The sequence below is a fragment of the Ostrinia furnacalis genome, unplaced genomic scaffold (genome assembly GCF_004193835.3).
Source record: "Ostrinia furnacalis isolate ACB-3 unplaced genomic scaffold, ASM419383v2 OfSCF1132, whole genome shotgun sequence".
In the NCBI taxonomy this organism is placed as follows: Eukaryota; Metazoa; Arthropoda; class Insecta; order Lepidoptera; family Crambidae; genus Ostrinia; species Ostrinia furnacalis.
Window position 1 is genome coordinate 1,703,441 of NW_021131371.1, and position 24,331 is coordinate 1,727,771.

Sequence of the window (24,331 nt, forward strand, 5' to 3'; positions counted from 1 at the left end):
TTTTCTGGCCGAAGGCGCTCGCTCATTTAATGTTTATAGCTGAGCCTTTTTTGTTATTATTATTACGGCAGGAGTTTTGGGTAGGTATTATGGAACAGATTTGGAGATTTTAGTCGTAAAGTAGAAAATCTTCTTACGGAATACTGTCTTTAGCTGAAGAAGACATTTACTACATTAAATCATGGACATATCTTGCATAATCGATGATACAGTAGGTTTGGAGTGAAGGCCATGTTTTAACAAAGCTCGATAAAGTAATAACCACCAGATTGGAGCTGAAAGTGGCTAAAAAAGCGAGGGCTCATAGGCTTAGAAATTATGAAATTCTGAATGGATATAATATGTAGTTGATTCATACATAAAAATGCTTTTCACATAGGTACACAAAATAACATAGCATTGAAGTACACTGCTACTAAAACATCAATCCATTACCGAAGTAGTGGATGCCTGTAAAATAACTAATTCACAATGTAGCGCAATATTCGCGATCCAAATGTAAAATCGCGTAAAATTCGGTGAATAGGCCGTTTTCGGTTCGATACTCGTGATCAATGAAAAGCGCCGAACTGAAAGCCGATCGGGCAAGTTCGAAATAACGTACACGTACCTTACATTTATTTCATGAAAAGGATCAACCAAAACTTCTATTTTAATAAAATTACTGTTAATGCAAAAGTTACTTTATGTCTAGGTATTTTTTTTGTTTACATTATGATGATGCTGACCAAAATTAATTAATTTTAATAGATACTGGACTTTTCAGAAGGATTACGGGGTCTACTTTTATCATATAAATCTAGGTATAGATCTATGTACATATATCTTTAAACATTCATCACATTACCATTAATTAAGTTTTATTTATTATTGCACGGTAACAGCTCATTAGCTTTTAGATTCAGAAATACTTTGGTTTAGGCCTTGTCCAGGAAGGCGAATTCGCCGTGAATGTCTTCGCGAAGTTGAAAATTCGACTCGCACGTGTCTTGTGGACGCATTATTATGTATTGGCTGTGCTAGTATCTCGCCGACGCGCGTATGATTCTACACGCGAAGACATTCGCGGCGAAATCGCCCTCTTGGACAAGGCCTTAGACACTCTAAACGTGTGTCAGACTATAAGTCACTTTCTTATGTCTTATAAACAAGAAATAAGAAGAATCTCTCAAATTACAAGTAAATACGAATCTCGCATCTCTTTAACAAGCATTATCCACTTGTCAGTTGCCACAGTAGCTTTTTCTGAGAAATACATAAAATCATTTAATATTATGGATTCCAATAATTTTACTTGATAACGATTTCTCCGAAAATTATAGGTGTATTTGTTAATTTATACGATTGTATCTTGTTTTATCCAACTACCGAGAAAGGGCTTCCTATAGATTAATTAATGTACTTATTTGAAAATTAAATAAGAGTTTTTTATATTCTATCTTGGAGACATAATTATCGGTTTATCAGTTATACTTACTAATCTATCTATAAAGTTATCAGGTGACCTTTGTGTTATTGGAAACTATAACAATGAATATGGATCTATATACAGGGTGTCCCAAAAAGTCACTGTGGCGCGAATAGTCAAGTTAAATGCTTGACTTTTTATTAATATTATTAGATGAATACTAGGCCTAGCTGATTCAGAAGTATTTACATCCATAACACGAATGTGAACAAAATTCTGTATGTTGTAAAAAAAATCATAACTCGAAAACTATCAAACGTCACGGTGATTAGGGTAGCCCTAAAGTGATGCTCTACCTCTGGGCTTCGGCTTGACACTACTTATTGGGACAACCTGTATTGAAAGTGTAACTTTAAAAAATATATTTGAAACATTTTGAATATCACTCAAATTGTCAAAAAATTAGTAGGGCCGACCAAAATTCACGCTGGTGGACATAGGCAGTAATTACTAAAATCTGAAATCTAGCATTAACGTGTCACTTAATATAATGATGTCCACCGTGATCCAGGCATCATCCTGACTTCCTGGCAGGATGAAGATTAATCGCAGCCAGCCTAATTGTTTAGGCGTGTTTAACGATGCTCTGTCATCTAAATGGATCTAAATTAACTTTTTAATAAGCCCTGACATCATGGGACATGATGCCATTAATCATTCGGTACGAATATGAAGACAATTTTTGATAGAGAAAAATTGGAGAAATATAGTGGTAGTGTTTTTGCAATAGCAGAAATGCTTTTCGGATGTTTTCATTACATTTTAATAAACCGAAATTGGATCAACTCGAGGCGGTCAGATTATTTGTATGAAACTCCGTACTGCAACGCACACTTATCCGCACCGTAACACCTTTTCGGGTTGATAAATGTGCTATGACCTTTATGGAAAACTACCTATAAATAGACCGCTATAATGTCACTTCTGTGATAATTTATTTCTCTCTCCATTAACTTGATGCAGTTACACATTAGATTTTATTTTTAGACCTAAAACACCTTAAAATCACATTCAAAGCCATAAAAATGAATGTGGAATTCCCATTATCATTAAATAATCATGTAATATGTCATGCGAATCGTCCTGTGACAGAAGAAAGCATAGTAATAAAACAGGGCAATTAATCTCGCTTCTGTGGGATTTAGGTTCGTGAGGGACAGTGTTGCCAGCGAAACGGGACACCTAATTAGATTTGATTTAATATTTTATGACTTCCAAAAATGTATAAAGTTAAATAAATAAATGGTTGACGACAAATTGAATTTAAATCTGTAAACTTCGGTCCACTAATCTGAAATTTTAGATATTGCAGAAAGATGATTTCAAATTTAAAAACGCTGTTCCGTCTTCTGGTATTTAAGAGGACTGTAAAAGCCTGAAATGGCCCTGTCAAATGTTGTGTTTTATAAATAAAAGCATAAAATAACCTAGTTTTCTTTTACCACATATGGATCTAAGGCTGAGTTGCACCACCTAACTTTAACCGTAACTATTACGATACTGTGCTTTTGGTATGGAGTTTGACAGATTTTTGACGTTTGTTAAAGTTAGATGGTGCAACCCAGCCTAAAAATCAAATTTAGATGTGGTTTCGGAAACCAATAGACCAAGAAAGCAACAGTGGTCTAAAACATACGTATCGGGACGTCCCACATACCGGGACATTTTACTACAAGCAGCCATCCGTTCGTCAGTCCTTTGTGCCTTCACAATTAATTTATCGCGGTTGTAATTAATTAAAGGCATATGTTCGCGCTTACCGTGACAAAGGTAACCTACTCCTGTGTTAAGTAAAGGAGATAACATCGTCAATTAAATCTTAAACTGTTTCCTTTAAATTATTTATGTTCATTAATTGAATTTGTACTTGTTAGAGGAACTAAAATTGTATATTTTAGTTATTAAATTTTTAGCGTTAAGAGTTGCATCTCAAACTAAATTGTAAATAAAAACTAAAAAAAAACGAACTGCTTAAGGCAGTAATGGGTTCATTAAGTGTCTAAGTAGCTCAGATGGAAGAGCAGTCACCCGGCAAGCGAAAGGTCGTGGGTTCGATTTCCGTCTTAGGCAGTTCGATTTTTTCAAGTTACGAGTACGAGATTTTACAACATTCATATTTTAGTTCTAAGGAACATGTTTCTTTATCTTTATTTTTATAACTTCACAAGGCTGAAGGTCTCCTGAAAACGTTTATTTGAAAGAGCCCTTAGCCTGCAAAAAAGTAACAAACGGTCACACAAAACCTTTTAAGCTTGACAACTAAAAATAAATGTCTATTGCCCCCAAAGCGCAACTTCGCCGAGTTCCAATGTAGTTGCCCGCCGAATTTCGGTGTATTACCGTATATTACACGTTTGTATGCAAATTTTATTCCCAAAATCCGCCTGATGGAAACGGCCCGGGTACTATCGGCGCGGCCGGCCCAGCCAACTTTTGGGTCGACTTGATAACATGTTTCTAGAGACAACTTAGGCTTTATAGAGTCCACATTAGCATAGCAAGATGTTCATACAGGTTTGTTTGTTATGGTTTTGGATGAGAAATCGTATTTGAGCTTCACAAAAAAAATGATTGGGCTAACTAATATGATTATCTTACTATCTTACTAATTATTATAAATCAAAAGTTTGTATGGACGTCTGGATGTTTACATGTTTGTTACTCTTTCACGCAAAAATTACGAAACGGATTTTGATGAAACTTTACAGTATTATTATTTATAACCCAGAATAACATATAGGCTATAATTTATGACGATCTTCTGTGACAAACAAATTTCACGCAGGTGAAACCGCGGGCAAAAGCTAGTATTATAATAGTAATAGCACTAAACTAATCTTTTGGTCCCTATTACAAGAACAATCGATTCAACGTAAGTATAATCATAGATTACGTTCTTTACTTAGTCTAAATATTGAAATTAAAACCTTACAATTAGGCTTTTGAATATGCAACCATTTGAGCGTCGCGGCGTTGTTCTTTTCTTTTGATACAGCTGAATTATTTTTAACCAAATCCAGCCTCTATTGCGTTTAGTTGTCTCTGCATATCCCTAAATACAGGCCCCATTACCTTATCGTATAGACATTATTACAATCTATATTTTAGTGGGCGAAATTATCATTTTTTATACCCAAGAGACGGTAACGAGTACGCCAATATTTGTATAGATTTTATGAGGATACGCCCACTACAAGGTCCTATTTTGTGCCCAGGGCTTGAGGGAATTGTAAAACAATCAGGTTAAGTGAAAATTAAAGTACGGTGACCCGTTTGCGTAAATCACTACCTATATTAAAGTTACTTTTTGCTATTGTTTTGGGTGTATCAGAACTAGTTTCAACCACAAAATTCAACGGTCGTGTGGGTTTTTTGTACAGTGGGATTGAAACTTTCAGTCAGGGGTTTTCAGTTACGTGTTGGCAATTGCAAGTTGAAAGTTTGTTAAGGTTTAAACAGTTTACACGAAGTTTTTCTTCAGTTTCAAGATATTGTTGCTTTTAAGTATCAGGTAGTGGTGTACCGTGGTAGTGGTAACTCTCTGAAACGACGGAATCAGTGTTTATTTGTACAAAAATCGTTTCTGATTCTGATTCTGAAAATAAATGGCTGTATTTCAATAATACCTACAAAGGTCAAAAGCCATTTATTTCCAGAAATAAAGATTTTGTGGTACAAAATTGCGGTTAGTAATAACTAACAACAATCTTCGTTTTTTGTTCGTTTTGCAATACTAATGGTCACTTTCGCAAAATAATCGCTTGAAATGTAAAGAAAATAATATCAGTAGAAACTTCTACTCAAGAAACATTTTCAATTGTAATAATTACCTATTTAACTCATACATACAAACCAAAAGTTAACATTGTAATTCCGCCCATATAATTTCACACGGCGCAATCTTAACAAAACACGCTGTTGTTCAGTTTGTTCACCGTCAAAGGATAAGCAAACACGTAGGTAAGTTAGCCGAGTTTAAGTCTAGCATTATGAAGTAAGCCACTTTGCGAGTAATGGGAGATTGCTCGTCCTCTGAGTACCATTAATCAACTGTTTGGGACTTTGTCCCGGGAGCATTTAGTTGTGTTATGTGTTATTATTTTATCTTTAGTTTGATTGGACGTTTTGATTTATCTTTATAGTGTTTTTACCTGAAGGAAGGATTTTCAGAAAAAATCAAGCTTATTATAAGATGATCTCACTTCTGAGGTAAACTTTAAGGCCGAATTGTACTATGATGCATTATTGTATAATTTTATGAAGCTCTAATGAATACCTGTTAATGCTCTACTATTTACACTGAAGTACGCCTAATTTTAGTTCGGTAATAGTTCTCATTGGAATCAGCAGATGAATGATAATTCAACAGTTGATTAAGGCTGAGTTTCACCACCTAACTTTGACCGTAACTATGACGATAACCGGTGTTTTTTATATGGAGTTTGACAGATTTTTGACGTTTGTCAAAGTTAAAGTAAGATGGTGCAACCCAGCCTTAATCTTTTGATATTGGTAATTAAATATGTTTTTTTATTAATATTGAATTGAAAAAGTATTAAGTTATTTTGTTCTGTTTCTTAATCAAGCCATCTTACCAAAATTATCCGAAACCTTTGGCCGAGTGGGCAATTCATGAACATTTTTGTGGCTCCCGCCTTCCGCCCTAACTGTTACTGCTTGACCGTTTGCGTATCCCAATGAGGATCAGTACTGTTGTAGAAAATTCAATAAAACTAGTATCTACGTTAATCTTTAAGACATAAGAAAGATATATCTTTTTGAATTATCCAAATCGGACCATTACTTACGAAGATATTAAGTAATAAACATAGGCCGTTTTTGCCGCTAAAAGTCAACGTACGCAAGGCCGCGTGACGTCATTATATCCGAATTCGAGCGCAGCCGGCGTACTAATGGGATGGAAAATATTTTTTTCCGGCTAAACTATCAGTTTTAGAAAAAAACTTTTAATAACATTTATTCTTCAAAATAAAGTAACCTATCGACCAGTAATTTTTAAAAATAAAAATTGTGAAAAATAAGTATTGCTATGTCCAAAAACCACATTTTCATAGGATTCGATGCAATGCGGAGACGCGGTTGGGGTGAGTGTAACTTAATGATTGTTTGTATTGAACATAATAATACATAATATGATGCTAATACCCAGTTTCTGGCCTGGGGGGGGGGGATAAGTCATACCCAGCTTATAGCCTAGGGGGAGGGGCAAGCCTTACCCAGCTTNATTACCTATCGATAGCTTACTTTATTCTGATGAATAAATGTCATTACAAGTTTTTCTCTAAAACTGATAATTTGGCTAGAAAAAAATATTTTCTATCCACGCAGTACGCCGGCAGCGTTCGGATCGGATATAATGACGTCATCGTCCCCGCGCCGGGCGGTCAGTGAACTTTTTTAGTAATTTGGCCATAACTTCGTCAATTTTTGTCGTAGAACAAAAATTTTTGCACTGTGTATTAAGGATTTCTTAGCTCCATAAATCTGCATTCACAGCTAAAAATCGAAATGATCCTCATTGCGGTCATGCGTGAGTGGTCAACAATTTTCACGATTTACTTCGTATGAGAATTACACCAGATATAGCTATGTCTAAAGATTCAAGACAGATGAGGGTTGGTTCGTGGAACTTGAAACTCAAAGTAAGATTGTGCAATGGGGAGGATGACTGGGTAATGAAATCGAAATTCTAAAGAAAATATTAGACTCATATTTTTTATTTTTTTCCATAATCGAAAAATTACAGTAATATACTGAGTTGAAATGTCGCGTGACGTCACTTTTGAGTAAAAATTCTACTCAAGCGTGACGTATTCCGCCATTTCAACTCGATGTAGCACTGTTATTATTTAATTATGAAAGAAAATATAAAATATGAGTCTAATATTTTTTAATTATCCTGTCTGACGGACAAATAATTGAAATTTTGTCATCTAGCCTATTTTCTTTAGGAATCACTTTTGCTATCATTATCGAAGCAAGCCACTTTGTTCTAATTTGTGATTTTTAAGCGCAACGTAAGTAGGACATCCTGCCACAAGCTGGACAGACGACCACATAAAGGTCGTCCTTTACCAGGACCTCGTAAAGCAGGAAGGCGCTGGATACAGGCTGCTACCAACTGACTCATCTGGAAATCGTTGGGGGAGTCCTGTGTTCAGCAGTGGATATCCTATGGCTGAAATGTTGATAATGAAGTGCTTAGGTAAGTTTATTTAGAAAATGTCAGCCGAAGCTCGCACGTATAAGCTCCACGATTATAATTTCTGCTCCTATTTACGAAGATTTAAGTCAAATAATATTTAATTTAATAATTATTAAAGTGAGATTTATATTATCATCTTTTGTTTTCTTCTGACGTAATCATAATCAAAGGCGTCACATTGACCCCAGGGCATATTGCGCAAATTTTTGTGGGCCGCACACGTGCTACATGGTACATACCCTCCTAATTGTTACTGCTGACCCTTTGCGGATTGCGGCCGCGATCTGCGGCAAATAATGTCCATGAAACAACTTACTTCATATAATTGAGTTGAGTACAAAGTTTTTGTTGCTGATAAACACGAGAGTGTACGTGTTTATTTAATTTTATTACGGTCCCGTTTTGTGAGGGTCGGGTGTGAGATAACATGTTTGGTACCTAGGTTTTGACGCGTCTTCTTGGAGTGTTCGTTTAACTTTATGATTTACATAATATTTCGTAGGTAGCTTTTTGGTTATTATCGTTTGATACAGTAATATGACGTAGGAATTAATTAGATAATCTCAGGCTGTACCTACTGTGGACTAAAAGAGAGCGTTTTACATGTGAATAAATCTTGCACAGAAGGTGAATGAAAGAAAGAAAAAAAATATTATTGAATAAACAAAAAACCCAACTGCGTAAAAATGAACTAAAAAGATAATAAAAACAAGCCTTAGTGTTCACAAATGCAGTCGGAGGCATCAATGACTAATTCTTATGTTGCCGATATGTATTTGAACCCTCTTTCTGGCGCAGTCGGGTAAAAAGGCAGCCGAAAGACCAATTTGCATTATATTCAAGGTCCGGCGTTGACTTACATCATAATATTTTTAATACTATATTTTTTTTAAATAATATTTTTAATTTTTTAAAGTTAAGGATTTGTTTCAACTCAAGTACTTGAGGTAGCCTATTTTAATTGGTTGATAACTTTTACATAAGCCGATAGTAAACAGTTAACAGCACACCAACCTAAACATTATCGTTTAAATATCGTACCTATTGCAACAACATTAAGGCGACGAGTTTATGTTGAAGTGCCGTCGTCTGTACATCCTCGGGACATCCTGACGAGCTTAATCCTCCGCTTCCTGAGGTAAGCGGGTAAATAATAACACACTATACTAATACAGGCTTGCTTTAAAGCGGCTAGATTTAACAGCCATTCATTCTTGTCTAAGCTGAAGGCACATTACGAGGTAAAAAGCTGGAACGTTGTTCTGAATTTTAACGTTAAACGATAGAAGTTTGTACTGCAATGTAATAAAAGGTGAACCTCGAGATGGCGGGATACCTCTGGTAAATATTGCGAAAAATGTTGACTAGTAAATATGTATAAATTCCTAAAATAGAACATATTTTATTATGAGGGCATCAAATGGCTACGATTTATCACTAAATGCAGAATGAAACTGAATGAGAACCAGGGGTGGTTCTCAAAGTATGTTATCCCCTGCATCCACCACCACCACCATAACTTATAGAATACGGTACATCGAAATAAACACCTCTTATAAAACCTCTTATACCTTTCACAACACATGGAAATCGAACCCAGGACCTCTAAGCTCTAGATTTCTAAACCAAGGAAAGTGATTAAGCCAGTTTAGGTGAGTGTAGAGATCAGTCAGACCGAGACGGTAATCAGGTAATTAATTGTACGTAATGCTAATTTCTACTGTACTTCTTTATAAATCCCATGATCAAGTTTCTAAAAGTTTAAATTCAATGTGAAGGCTGTTTCTGGATACCATTACAATACATTAGACTTTGAGTATTACATATTTTGTAAGCGTGTATTCTTTCTAATCATATTAGTTCCAACAAACTCAGACTTCTGCTATTCCGTTCTATCCAATTGCCTTAGCACATCCAATTTCAAAGTAACTACCTAGCTAAGTACCTTCTAACGTCTAGCCAGATATTTTTTGCCTGTTTGGGCAGGAGATAAGTTGATTACGCCAGTCTGGGCGGGCTTGCTAAAAAATTTCACTCCGGTAATTACAAATGGGGGACCTTGTTTACGACCGATTTTAATTGGTTTTTGATATACCTACCTACCTTATGCCTATAGAAGCTTGGGGGAAAGGGGTTATCAAATTACAATCAACAAATAAGCAAAAAATTAAGAGGTATTAAATTTTATAGGAAGGGTTAGAAAAAAACTTCATAGTATAAATAGACAATATTATTGTATAAATTTTTGTATACATATTAATATGTATAACCGAATTTGCTAATTACACTGACTAGATATTTCTTCTAAACAATTTGGCAGTTTTATTTTCAACTCCCTGAGTCTTGTGAACAACCTGTGAACAAAAATATATGGGTTACGGAAAGCCAAAAAAAGGAAAGTCAGTGCTCGTTACCGCACTTTAGTGATTATTAAGGTGTTTGTTGGTTCAGATTAAAATCTGTTTTGAAGTTTTTCTTATTATTTGCTAATTATCTGGGATGTTTAAACCATAAAAGAGTTGATGACTCGATGAGTTAAAGTTTCAAAAGAATGGTCTCACCATGATCGGGGCAGTAGTGCCGTCGACGCCTCCGTCGCCTCTGTGCATCGCATGAGTCTACGCACGTCTCCTCTGCGAAAACAAACAAAGATAAAGCTTGAATGAACAGGTAAAGCCAAATTTATCAAAGTTGCCACGTTTGCGGTTACAATAAGTACCAATAAATCACACGGGAACCCACATGAGATGCTTATTATCCTTTATACTGGTAGGCGTTTCGCCAGAGTAAGGTACTTTATAGGCAGTGTACCATTTGTTCTCTAACGGCACCTTTTACCTAACCCTTGCAGCAAGGCATCCAGTGCCAAGCGGGAATATGACGTATGCGCTCGAGCCTCTACCTGCCAATAAGTTGAGCCCTCTACATGCAGACTATACCATCGGGGTTATATTCTTAGAGCTAGCACGCGCTAGAGACCGTAGATATTTAAGGAAATGTCACAGAGCTACTGCCTAGACTGCGCTACTCCCACGTAAGGTAAGTCCGTAGGTGGCTCTTAATATCTATAGCATAGAGGTTATAATCTTACCGTCACAGCAAGGCAGCGCGGGTGGCGCGGCGTCGTCATCATGCCTGGCAAGCGCGCGCAGTTGAAGTGTGTACGCGCGAGATCCACTGCCCGCTACCGCGCCGGGGCCGCCCGCAAACGTCGCGTATGGACATATCTTATTGTCTATACGGTAGATGTCATAATCGTGTGACTACTCTTACCGTCGCAGCAAGGCAGCGCGGGCGGTGCGGCGTCGTCATCATGCCTGGCAAGCGCGCGCAGTTGAAGTGTATACGCGCGAGACCCACTGCCCGCTACCGCGCCGGGGCCGCCCGCAAACGTCGCGTATGGACTTATCTCGTATACATCTGGCAGAAAGTACATGAATATAAAAATGTCTCCTTTTTATTTCGAACAGCTTTCATCTAAGCGTTGCCTGCCTGTAAGATATGGCTTTTATACCCTAGATTCTGTCTGGACTCTGGATAGTGCTAGAAATATTTTCTTCGTATCATCATAGTTAATTTTATAATACTAATCCATCATATTCCAAATCGCAATTACTAATCTTACTAATGATGTTACATTAATTGACTAACAACTAATTAAATCAATTGTATCTCGAAGCTAAATAAGACATTATGTCCTGTAGAGTCTGCATAGCTCAAATCGGAATTATCTATTTTGCATAATAGCCCAATGTACAATGTAATGTGCAATGCATGACTAATTAACTACCGATAACATATTAGATGATATTATAGAGTTTACAGGATTGCCTGTCTTTTTTTTTTTTTTTTTATCCACAACGAGGAAGCTCTTGGCCTGCCTCTTTAGTGCGAACTTTCCTTCATGGTAAGGCATTAACGCCCGTATTCACAAACATTACTATGAGGTCTCACAGTGCGCGTGGACGCACAGGGTAACACACGAACCATTCACAGAGCTCTATTCAACGCCCTGATATGCTCGAATATGGGCGTAAAGTCTCTTTTTCTGATGCGGATTTCGGCACGCGTGCGGATCGCAGGACAAAAATTTGGTATTGTATGACTAAATCGTGCAGATCTGCACGCGTGCCTAAATCTGCAGGTGAAGTACGTACCTACCTATTTAGATCTGAAAAAAAAATAGTTGATCATAAGTTTATACAGGAATTAGTAATACCTGGTGGGTCTGGCGGCAATTTGGGCATCTGGTGTGGAGACGCGCGATACGTTCCGCATGTCGGTTTCTCAGCGCTCGTGGACACGCGGGCGACTGCGCCGTCGCTTCTAGGAAGCAAAAATACACTTTTTTCACTTACTCATTGAGCTCATTTTAGGTTTAGTGGTAGTTGAGTTCGTGTGGTGAAGTTTGGTTAAGTTAGGGAGAAGTTCACAGAAGTACAAAAAGCTTACTTTGCTTCGATTTTCATTGAGCTGTACAACCTGTTTATCTAACGCTGACTACTAAAGACTATATTATAAAGCATAGTCAAATGGAGAACTTCGAGCTATTATGTAGTTCAATTTTATAAGGTTAAACTGAAATAGGTCACTAGTTGATCCAAGGTAAATCGTCTAAGGTAATTTTTAAAGTTATGTAGAGTTTAAAATCCATAGATGGAAACTCGTAATTTGACATTATAATAAAACAAGTTAGACAGATTTTTCATAAATTAAACCTAGGCGCAGATTACCGACTTTTAGTTAGCCGATAGTTGGGCCCGATTTTAATTTGTATGAAGAATCGGCCAATACCAAATCGGTGTAATGTGCGAACTTCCATACATGTCCATACTGATTGACTGCCCGACGAAAAATCGGTGGTCTGCGCCTAGGCTAAGTGTTTATCAGCTTTTACGAGTATGTCACAGGAGGCGCTCTGTCAACTGTAGATACCTACATTCGCTCGTGTAAACAATGGGACAGGAGTAAACGCCGTTAAATGGGACAATAACAATAAAACTGCGTTAAACCGCGGATAAACTTTGTCACAATCGGCGGGAATTTCCAAGAGATAGGGGATTTCAACACAAATATCCTAATGTACTTTTTAAAGCTAGATTAAAAGATTTTAAATGCAGTACTCAAATAAGTAATTCATTTGTTTTAACTTATGCGAAATTATTTATCAATGACCTAAGTACTTAGGTCAGTTTTTATTGTATACCAATTGTGTACCCATATTTCTATTGTGCGATAAATAAATTTACCTACACATAATTTTAATATGTGCCAGGTATACCTACCTACCGAATTTCCATAAAAGTAACTTGAGAAAGTCATACTGATCTGTGACCTTTGACCTTTTCAAAATTGACAGACATCGAATTGGAGATAAATAAATTAGAGACTCGACCTAAAAATAAAATGAAAGGTATTTTTGTTTTTGACGAAATTCCGGTTATATCGACGCTTCAAAAAGAGTGACGTGGGTCGATTGACGCATAGCGTTTTTATGGGGTTTTATACGTTTTTGAAATCTCTGCAGATAAAAAAATGGAATATAAAACGAGAGATACAACGCAATGCTTATTTCATTGGAATTCACTGTAACAAAACGGACTACGGCATATCAATACACAGTGAGACACCTTATTAGTTTGATGACGTCGACAACACATCAATGTAAGATACGAGTATTATGCCAGTATATTTATCGGCCCAAAAATTAACTATTTTCTTTTAATTACTTGAATGCGCCCTTTGCATCTTTTACCCGGATCAACAAGTCCGTATCAATTCGTTACGTAAGTACTTGAAACGTTTAGTGGCACGCTATAATAGTGGGGAGAGTCCTTTAGGTCTTGTCCCATTGCTAACCAAGGTCACTTTTTTCGTCAAATCAGATGGCGCCCAACGCGTTGTTACCAAAACGCGAGTCATCATTTCGTCCTAATTTTGAGTGTCGATGACGTCACACATTAAAGCTTTGACAAGGGTCGATGGACTCAGAGCCCTGTGTCAGCGTGTCGCCGCCACGTAGCGCTAACTCGAATCCAGACCCTTTTATTGAGTGTTATTATATTACTCGGCAATATTTTATTGTGTCAATAAATATTTTTGGATAACGAAGCAGTGCTTTGTCAGACGTGCTAATAAAATAAGTCTAGTTATATTATTATTCAGTAGGTAAGTGATCAAATTATTTTATTACTAAAAAAATATTAGGTACCCATTCAAAAGAGAAATTGGGCCCGGGTTTTATTAGGCCATCCGAAGGCAACGTGTTGAGCTCATACACCTCCCGTTTCACTTGACATTGGTCTGGTAGGCAATAAAAAAGATAAATAAAAATTATGCAACATTTTACCTCTTTCGCCTTAACAAGATGGCGAGTATTGTCAATGCAGCCAGTGACAGCGCTGCACACAATGCCAGCAGCAGTGCCAGCTCCTCAGCGGTTGCTGGGAAAGGGGCGTCCACTTCTTCAGCGAAGCCCCCTTCTGAAGGCAGTGTGGTGAACTCGTACACCTCTCGTGTGAGACCTGCTTCGTTTGTAGCTCTGGCTGCCACGCGGTATCTTGAACCGGGAGCTAGACCTAAAATTTCCGAAAGAGTTATGCGTCGTTTTTAAACCGACACCCATGTGGCACATCCCTAGTGCGCCAAAATGGTAAAACTATGGCAAGCATATTGGGCATATCAAATAGTGATGTGGTGAACTCGTACACCTCTCGTGTGAGACCTGCTTCGTTTGTAGCTCTGGCTGCCACGCGGTATCTTGAACCGGGAGCTAAACCTAAAATTTCCGAAAGAGTTATGTGCGTCGTTTTTAAACCGACACGCATGTGGCACATCCCTAGTGCGCCAAAATGGTAAAATTATGGCAAGGGCATATTAAATAGTGATTTAATTACAACCAGATACTATTAAAATGCTTGTCTAGAGAGGAGAGAAATCGTTTATTGGTTCAGATATTAAGGAACAATATCATAACCAGTCTTATTTTCAAGACGTTTTATCTTACGTCCTAAATTATTTAAGGTAAAGTAGCCATTAGATTAATGACACTCGCTAGGTATTCGATTCATAAACTTGAACACAAATGTCCATGCGAGTCAAATATAAACATATTCAATTGTATGTGGTAATGCAAAAGGCAAAGCTCGCTCTATGATATTGGATTTACGAAATTGACGGTTTCCAACCGCGATAAATTGGCTATTTCACTTATCCTAATCCGGCAGCCGCCACTATCCGATGATAACTGACTCGAACAATTTGCATTGCATAGTTGGAATTGTCAAGTAATCTAGTTCACTCTGGATTCAGGTCTCGACAGTAATTTGTGATTGCATTGTGGAAATAATTCAAATGCCAGGAGAGATGTAACGTAACGATCGATTCACGATGTCAGCATTTCCATAGAGAGAACCTTTTCATCTTGTTTGAAGAGGCGACAGGGATTTGAGAGAATTTAAAAAATATGAAGTTATAACTGGATGTTGTACAAACACTTGTAGCTAATTTTCATAATTTTCTAAACACAAAATTTGGTATCACCGAAGTCAACCAGGATGCATAATTTTAATATTGAACTCTCATTTCACATTTATTTATTTGATGGGATATACAAAGTACTTCAAACAAGAACGACCACTACAAAACTTATCTACTTTAAAATTACTTGTAGTAACAATTTTTTATCAAATTTAACAATTGTGTAACCTGTTTACTCCGTTCAATCTTGTTATTCCAAGAATTGATTAAGTATTATTTTAGGGACTACTTACCTCCCAAAATAACTTCACCGCCCACGGGGACGTCTCTCGCACCAGCTACACCTGAGCCAGCCCACTCCAATTTCAGAGTGACTGGGGCACATCCTCCGTCACTCCATACACTGGTATCGAACCTTGCATGGGTGGCATTTGTTCTGATCCACCTGGAATCTGGAGGGGCAGTGGGAGGGCCTCCAGAGGTACGAACAGCTAGTTCGGGGCCTGGTGGACCACCGGCTGTGCCGTAAGCCTTGTAGGAGGACCCACAACGGAGACCCGTTAGGGTTACAGGGCCAGGGTTCGCGACTTGGATCCGCCATTCACCCTAAAAGACAGGAATTTTCTGAAAATGCTATATACCGGGCCTTTTCAAGGCGAGAGTGAATAGGCACTTACAGGGCAGATATGTACCATCTTAGACTGAATCCCACTTAACATCAGGTGCGTTTGTGGTCAAATACCTGCCTTGTTATGCATAAAAAAATCCTTCCCAAAGCATAAATAGAAAAAATAAATGCGAAGAGAGCCTACTTATAAAACATGGACATGTTATAAAAAGAAGAGTAATTTATAAAACTAGAGTCAACTTTTTATAAAACTTTAATTCAAATTGATGACTTTGAAATCGTACCTCTGGCGTTGCAAGTCTCCAGTGTACAGCAAACGCTTTTGGCAAAGCATGCCCTGGCGCCCTTGGGGCTGGTCTTATCTCTAATTCTAATTCCCTTGGTCGAGCTTCCATCAAAGCCAGCGTAGGAGGGGCCGGTGGCCGTAACACCACAACCCGCCAAGTCACCGAGTCCGACCCATGGGGATTCTCCGCCACGCACGTGTAATTATCAGCGTGCGATAAATCTAAATCTAAAATATTACAAAAATAAATAAAAGAGAAGTCGAGATAAAAATAACAAAATTCGTAATTGAATCTAAACTTCCGGGAAATCTGAGGGCCAATTAGCAATCAACTCTTAAAAGTTTGACGATTTTGATTAATGTTTCAATAAAAAAAGTTTTGGCGATTGCTAAAACTCATAATTTTTCACCTTTTTGTGAAAAATTAAGACTTTTTTTTAATTTAAAGCTTGCTATAAGATAGAGTTACCACTCCGTGAAGATATTATTTTTTAAATACGATTATTTGATTTATTTTATGATAAAATTATGTGTATTATTACTTCGTATTAGCAAAGCATCCCCATCCAAGTGAAAAGGTGGGCGCGGATGCAGTGGACTCCCCCCTCTGAGCCATCGCTTCGCTGGCGGGGGGGAGCCTCCGACCACACACCGCAGCGATAGTGATGTGCCAGCAGCCCCCATTGACAGTCCACCGAACGAAGATATCCTCGCTGGGGCTATAGACAAATGAGGGTAAGTTGGATCAAAGCTATAATGGCGGTGTTTCATCTTAACAATGTGTAATACTAATATTGTGACAGTTATGAAATATTTGATATTAGGATAGTTGTAAAATTGCTGGTATTTAATATTTATTCATAAATAATTTCAATAACAATAATAATTAATTAAAATTCTATAAGTATTGGATATCGACTGACGTCAGATCCGGCAACTCGCTTCGTCGATTCACTCACTCATTCAAGTTCTATTAATCACTCGTTCGTTCACCTTATTGCAATTCGAGCACCGGACAGTCAGTCGCTATCCAACCTCCGCCGTGAACAGACGTTTCGAGGAAAGTTTGTGAAGTGTTTTAAAGTGTTTAGTGGTGAAAATACTGCTCGAGCAAATCCAGGTAAGTTATTTTTTATTTTTTTTATTTTTGAGTATTAGTGATTGTTTGATTTTATATTGATCAGTTTGGTAATATTCTCGTGTAATAAATACTTATTAATTACACATAATAGTATTCCTGAACTTAAAATTACAATGCAAGATTTAAATGCTTACTTACCTAAGGCACTAGTTTGGCAAGCAACGGCGGCAGAGGGCGGGCCCTCCCCAGCTGCGGTGGATGCCCTCACCCAAGCCTCATACGTCCTCCCCGGCCGAAGTCCACGCAAAGACTTCATACATTCCACCGAGTTCCCCTCACTCTCAGTACAAGCGTTCACTCTAGTCACGTTTGGTTCTTGGGACCTAGAAATGTAGATTTGCTGAACATTTTGCTCTAGAGATGGTTACTACGAGGATATTTTATTCTAGTGCCTAATAAGAAAGAATTTTATTAAATAAGATTCACTGAAAGTTATGAAAGTCTGAATTTCGATGCCAACGTAATGTCGTAAATTGTCTGGAGTTTTATTAAATATTTAGATACAATTTCAGATATTGAATAAATTATAGTTAGGATCCAAATAGCAAGATGCAAGACTATCTCAAAGTTCCAAGTTGTCTATGAAGAGTGACAGAGACTGATGGTACTTAATCGCTTAATGTAATAACCAGACTTATCGATTCTAGGATTGTTGTTGCCGCACCTTGATCGAAAACGGGTTAAAGTGCTTTCGAGGACGAAGATTAATTGCTGAAACTTTCATTAAGGGAGTTAAAATCTTAAGTTTTTGGGTACGATCCTCACTTTAATACAAAGAATGTCCTTGATGCTTTTTGGCTCTGTTGAAAATCGGAAAATATTATGTGACTGTATTACGCCCGTATACACAAACGATGGTTGCTTATAAGTGAAGCAGCAAATAGAACGCACAGCGTTAAATAGAGCTCTGTGATTGGTTCGTGTGTCACCCTGTGCGTCCACGCGCACTGTGAGACCTCATCATGTTTGTGAATACGGGCGTTAGAGTTGAACAACGGCCTAACCGATTGTTTCCATCGAAAAAGACCTCTGTCTAATCTGTAATGTAATCTTTACACCAATCCCAAATCAAATAACAAAGAAAGACCCCAATCACCCATTCAAACTGCAATAAAATACGCTGGAAACACCACCATTAGTAACAGTCGAACCAATAAAGTGTAGTCCACTTACCCTGATAAATCCTTGACGTAAAGTGTGTAATGCGTTAATTTGCCATTGGGCTCCGGCGGCGGGAGCCATGACGCCCTTAGAGCGCGTTCGCTCAGCGCTATCAATTTCATACCACCTGGAGCGCTCGGAACTAGAAGGGATTGCAGAAAGTTTCAAGTAAAGCTTAGTAGTTTTTCACGGGTAAGTTAAACGATTTTTCACTTAGTGATATTAAAAATTCTGATTTGTTAATTGTGGAAAGATTGATGTTATTTGAATAAATGAAAGCTAGGATAAAGTTGTCGAAAAGTTCTAACTTATGACCCAAAAATTATCTCAACATCAAAGATGTATCTATCATCAACGCCCTCCCTGAGCTAAACAGGCAGTTTATTTATCGCTGGTCAATTAACATCCCTACTTTTTAAACTGGCACAACACGACTCTCTTTGTATAATTCAAAGAGGAGTGATGTCATTAGTTATAATGATAAAGTTAGTTTGATTTGAGAGGTTCAATTATTAAATCTTACAACAAATAGAAAACGAATTCGTACTCGGTTAGAATTGGAGTGTAATAATCGTTGTCTTTTAATTGTTGGTTAATGCTGTCAGTAAGCCAGTGATATCCAACAGTCAGTATTTAATGCACCCTTCTCTTAACAAAGGTAAATCCCCAGTACTAACCGTCTTCGTCAGTCCTGCACACCTGCGGGGCCGACAGCGGCCCGTCGCCGGCCGCGTTGTGCGCCCGCACTCTAATCTCGTATTCCGCGTACGATGTTAATCTCGACACCGTTGCTTCTTCGCCCTAAAGGGAGAGTGTCAATACGTCAGTTGTACGAGATTCGGTAACTGGATGGCGAGTATTGTTTTAGTTTTGTGTAAGCTTTGATAGGAGGGACCCAGAGTACGGACATTTTCAGGATGAGTGCATATTCTAACTGGCCATTTTTGTCAGCGAAGAATTTCCTCTCACTATTATCAGAATTAGTAATTAGATATTATTAATTCTGATAATAGTGAGAGGAAATTCTTGGATCTGCTAAAGGGTCCAGTTAAGATGGTCAACACCTGGTGATTAGATTCTGATCGTGTCTTCATTTTTATGGTCTTACCTGCACGCGCAAGTAGGCGTCTTGAGATGGCACCAGTGGGTCTGCATCGCGTCTAGTGTACTGCAGGGTGTAGTGTGTGATGAGACCACCCCTCGTGTCCATAGCAGGGGGTCGCCAAGACACTCTCAGAGAAGTAGACCCACTCGAAATACAGCCCACGCCTTCAGGACCCGCGGTTGGTGCTAAAATTTAATTGCCTATTAATATTTGTTTGCGGGAAAATCCCTGAAAATGAAACGGAGCCTTTCCTATAAATAACGAACCCGCATAAGCCGTTAAAGTACGATCGTCAGATACCTATTGTATCGATGTCGCATATTTTAGAGCAAGCATATCGGGTAAAATATGGGTAAAATACAGTTTAATATTATGTTTTAGTCTTTATGATAAAATGAGCAGCTATCCGTTCCACGAGATTTTAAGCTTCGCATATCCGTAACTAAGTTGGAACGTATGAGTGTTAAACTAAATAGCAAAGAGAAACCTGAAACTAGAGCATGATTTTAGACAAGCGACTTGTTTTAAACAAGGCGTCGACTTGTTCAGTTCAGTGCGAAAATGAAGATTTGATATTTTTGTCATAAACGAAACTTCGACAAGTAATATTTCGAGCAGTAAAAGTGCAACAAAGGCAATGTACAAAAGTGCTATCAATTTGTTCTGAATCGTTTGACCTAGATCGGGAAGGCCACAGTCCAATTAAGCCATTTTGCATTTTGATGGGAAAATTTACGATCTGAAGCTACGCTCGTCTATAGGAAGGATTTATTTACGCGGCACTGTGACAAAACTTTCTAACGCCTTGTTGGACTTTCTGGTCGTTATTGGACTTTCGAGGGGTGTATTGATATTCATAAAACCCACCCCCTTTAAAATTCAGCTCCAGGATGTAATGTAATGTTATGTCCAATTGGATAAAACTTTTATCTGCCCAGTTCAAATGTTTTTATCTTAACTTGAAAAAGCCTTCTTAGGCTTGCTTCAATTTGTTTCGGAGATATTTAAAAGACAATTTCTAATTATTGTAATAGCCGAAGAACTGGCTCTGTGACGAATATTGGAGTTCCTATGGATATTAAAACAATAATGGCAAGATAAGTGAACGACATGTTGAATTCCTAATTAAATTTCAAATGATATGTCCACAAATTAAAAAACCTATTAAATTATAAACAAAAATACGCTCAAAGCCAAACAAACTTACGTGATTCCAAAGTGTGCCTATAATGTGGCGGCGACAGTGGACCAGTTCCCGCCGCGTTATACGCTCTCACTGTGACTCCATAACGAGTGGCTGCTTTGAGGCCTCTGATAGAAGTGCTGGTAGCATCAGCGCTGGCTCCGCTTTCTGAACCTGGCCCTTCGCCGACTGTTCCTTTGCCATCTTCAGAAACTTCCCACCAGCGGATAGTGTAACCTAATAGAGTTCCGTGCCAGCTTTCTCTAGGTGGTGGCTATAAATATTTGTTCTTTAAGTAATGCCATTTTAGAACGCAATTAATAGCAACATAATAAACATTTTTTCTTTCTTCTTTCTTTCTTTCTTTCAAAATAAAAGTTGTTCTTACCAGCCAAGTGACATGAAGTTCTCGAGCTCTTAATGCGCGGACTGTGATATCTCTTGGTGCCCCACCGGGTGCTAATAAGAAATTATCAGTTCCAAGATAAATGTAACAAACGTATCAAGCACTTCACGGATATTCATGAATTTTGTGAAGGTCCATAAATTCATCTCTATATTTCAAACATGTTCTTTTTATTAGTAAATTGTGTAGCAGATATTTCGTATTTACCTTCCTCTCTCGTAGTGAAATGCAGGGGTGTTGTGTACGGAGAGGCGCCTACATCGTTAAAAGCAGCCAGTCTGAGTGCGTATCGTGTGTCAGGCGATAATCCGGCCACCGTAGCTCCGGCACGCCCGGGCCCTTCAGACCTAGAGTATAGCGAATTCTTGACATACCGAATACTTTACTCATAAAAGAAGCAAAAGCAAGAAAGAACAGGACTTTTTAAAAACAAGAAAGCACAGCTAAGGCACACGAAATTGGCAGAACCAATAATTTGGGGAAAGTGAATTCAGAAGTTCCTTAGTCAAATTCCGTTTCGAATCTTTGTCTTAGAATTAGTTCTCCAGTTGCATAATTTCAATTATGTTGTTAACACAACAACCAAATTTACTAACACTAATTCCCGACTGGGATTGAAATCTCTAGAGCATTTTAATATTCATAAGCCAAGTAAACTTACGCGACATGGAGTAAATCTGAATTAGCCAATGTTAAGTTGAGGACTTCGGGTGTGTCCCATGTGTCTAGAAGAGCGGGTAGCGGGGCGTCGAGCGGAGCGTTTGCGAGGTCCCGGGTCAATGCCCTATATTGGAGAGAGTAGTGGGAGACCATTGCGCCTCTGGCTAACCTCCAGGTCACACGAGCTCTTCGGGGCCATACTTCTGATACTCTAACTTCATCCGGGATGTTTGGGCGTTCTAAATTCAAAAATAAATTTTTGCATAACTGTTTCGAGAAAAACAAAAGCAACTGATTTTTTTTAAATTGTTCGTACCTTTGACAAACAATCGAAATATCAATTCATCAGTGCCATAGAGATTCCTGGCAAGGCATTTGTATTCACCAGCATGCTCTGGGCCTGCATGAGCTATGGTCACCTCAGACGTAATTCCTCCGTTTCCCGTGTCTCTGGTTTCTACGCCTCCAGTACCACTAGTAAATAAAGAAATACATAATATTACATAATTTCCTTATCTACTTAAAGCTATTATCTACGTAAACAATAAGCTGTCTAATTGTTTCAAGCTATTCTAGTCATAACTGTTACATTTTTCTTACTGCAAAGCTAAAGGTCTGGAATCGTGGGTCCAATGCAGATGAATTTCTGGCTCTCCTCTTACTGAACAAGTGAGTCGAGCAGTTGATCCCCTTACTACCCATCTCGTTTCCCCACCAGTGCCTCCGCGGCTAAGTTTTGGTGGTTCTGTGTAATTAAAAAAAATACTGTCAGATTTAAGAAACTCCCAATCAAAAGTATTCCAGTCATTGTCTTATAACGCACCTCTAATATCAAGGTAAAAGGTATGATGCAGAAAGGAATGCTGAACGCGTGCAGTACATCGATACCATCCTTCATGTTCTGGTGTGGAGGCTCTCAACCAAACTGTTCCATCCGTCAATACAGCACCACCACTTGCATCTACTGGTTCCGTTTGGCCCCATAGAACATGACGCCAGTTTTCTCCATCTAAAGAAGTATATTTGAAATAAAACGTTTTACTTTGTTGAAATTAGTTCATTATTTTATCTACTGTAATCGAAACGTACCTGAAGAAAATTCCCAAGAAATTCTAGGTGTTGGTTGTCCTTTAGCAGAACAAGGCAAAAGTAGTGACGCCCCCGCTGACACTGAGGTGTTTTGTGCACGCCACACCCACGTCGGTGCCTCTGTACGGAGAAACTGTTTTATATGTTACGCTATTCAGAACCTTATTGCACATGATTAAAGTAAATCTACTTCATAAATACCTTTCACGACCAGCGATGCGCTGTGACTGACGGTACCGAAGTCATTTGTAGCTTTACAAGTGTATTCTCCACTGTGAGCTGATGTGAGATCTTGGATAATCAGTAATGTAAAGAAGTCCATGTTTTTTTGTTCAACCTGTCCGACAAAATCCTCAATCAATTAATGCTCAAAAATCATTTTTGAATTAATAGGAATAATAAAAATGGTCTTACCTTCAAAACAGATGGAATGGGTAAGTTGTCTTTATGCCATGTGAATTGTATAGGTTTGTCTCCAGACAATAAACTACATGTAGCCTGAGTACTACCTCCAACCTCAAGTTCTTCGGGGAAATGAAATGATGCTATTTTTGGCGGTTCTGTTAATGGAAATGAAAGGTTAGGATAATTTTACTAGCTATCAAAAGATGAATTACAAGTAGGGACTATAATATTTCCTTACTATGGACGTCAACGCGAACCGTTCTTCTGGCTAGCTCTCCACTTTCTGCTCTTACTTCGCAAGTATAACTACCAGCTAAAGAACTTCTGACAGAACTTAATCTTAGCATTCCTCTTTCATCGTTAGAGTCTATTGATTCCACTAAAGTCCCGTCTTCTCGACGCCAAACCACTTCTCTGTAAATTTTATAATAAAGTTTGAAACGTCACGCGTCAGTAATAAATATTTTACATACTCCTTAATGTTTAGGTTACTTACTTTATGGGGTATCCAGAATAAGGGCAATACAATGTCACATCAGTATCAGTCTTGACATGTACAGCTGGCAAATATCTTATGTTGGGTGGACCTGCAAAAACGTTGTTTTTGTAAATCGAAACGAACACTAGTCCAACCCAAAATAGACATAAAGACTTACCAAAAACGTTCAGTCTTGAATAATGAGCTTGTGACCCTTTGGAGTTGGTCGCATTACAACCATATCTGCCGCCTTCATCGGCAGTTCGTATAGTTACGCTAAGAGTTGAAACTATCGCTCCTTCTTCTCCTCCAGGAAGAGCTTCTGCTCTTGTACTTACTGTGTACCTGTAATATTTTATGGTATTTATATCAAAATCAGCTTCATTAAAATGACAAGGTATTTCAAAAATGAGCATACTTATCCGGTGCAGCAGGCAACGGTCTATCATCCAAGGTCCACAGTATCCTAGGGGGAGGAATACCAGTGGCTGCGCATCTTAAAGCAATGGTTTGTCCAATCCTTGCTACTGCTTCGCTGAATGTCGAAGCCAATCTTGGGGGCCTGTCTGAAACGCGGTATCGATTTGTTAGTAAAAATCTTAGAACCCAAAAAGAG

General features: G+C 38.2%; 1 protein-coding gene across 1 annotated transcript in view; it reads right to left on the reverse strand.

Annotated features, from left to right (window-relative positions):
• Positions 1-9,933: 9,933 nt before the first annotated feature.
• LOC114351407 (Down syndrome cell adhesion molecule-like protein Dscam2) overlaps positions 9,934-24,331 on the reverse strand; it is a 34,154-nt gene continuing 19,756 nt past the window's right edge. The window contains exons 9-34 of the mRNA XM_028302618.1: positions 24,134-24,281; positions 23,894-24,060; positions 23,734-23,824; positions 23,476-23,651; positions 23,247-23,392; positions 23,034-23,169; positions 22,833-22,952; positions 22,567-22,752; positions 22,344-22,488; positions 22,060-22,217; positions 21,745-21,982; positions 21,291-21,430; positions 21,066-21,136; positions 20,702-20,951; positions 19,498-19,679; positions 19,067-19,190; positions 18,402-18,531; positions 17,367-17,551; positions 16,630-16,806; positions 16,086-16,315; positions 15,467-15,779; positions 14,044-14,272; positions 11,914-12,020; positions 10,968-11,114; positions 10,256-10,327; positions 9,934-10,048 (exon numbers count right to left, since the gene is read on the reverse strand). Of these exons, the coding sequence (XP_028158419.1) occupies positions 10,023-10,048; positions 10,256-10,327; positions 10,968-11,114; positions 11,914-12,020; positions 14,044-14,272; positions 15,467-15,779; positions 16,086-16,315; positions 16,630-16,806; positions 17,367-17,551; positions 18,402-18,531; positions 19,067-19,190; positions 19,498-19,679; positions 20,702-20,951; positions 21,066-21,136; positions 21,291-21,430; positions 21,745-21,982; positions 22,060-22,217; positions 22,344-22,488; positions 22,567-22,752; positions 22,833-22,952; positions 23,034-23,169; positions 23,247-23,392; positions 23,476-23,651; positions 23,734-23,824; positions 23,894-24,060; positions 24,134-24,281 (4,094 nt within the window). The 3' untranslated portion in view covers positions 9,934-10,022. The remainder of the gene's footprint in view (positions 10,049-10,255; positions 10,328-10,967; positions 11,115-11,913; positions 12,021-14,043; positions 14,273-15,466; positions 15,780-16,085; positions 16,316-16,629; positions 16,807-17,366; positions 17,552-18,401; positions 18,532-19,066; positions 19,191-19,497; positions 19,680-20,701; positions 20,952-21,065; positions 21,137-21,290; positions 21,431-21,744; positions 21,983-22,059; positions 22,218-22,343; positions 22,489-22,566; positions 22,753-22,832; positions 22,953-23,033; positions 23,170-23,246; positions 23,393-23,475; positions 23,652-23,733; positions 23,825-23,893; positions 24,061-24,133; positions 24,282-24,331) is intronic.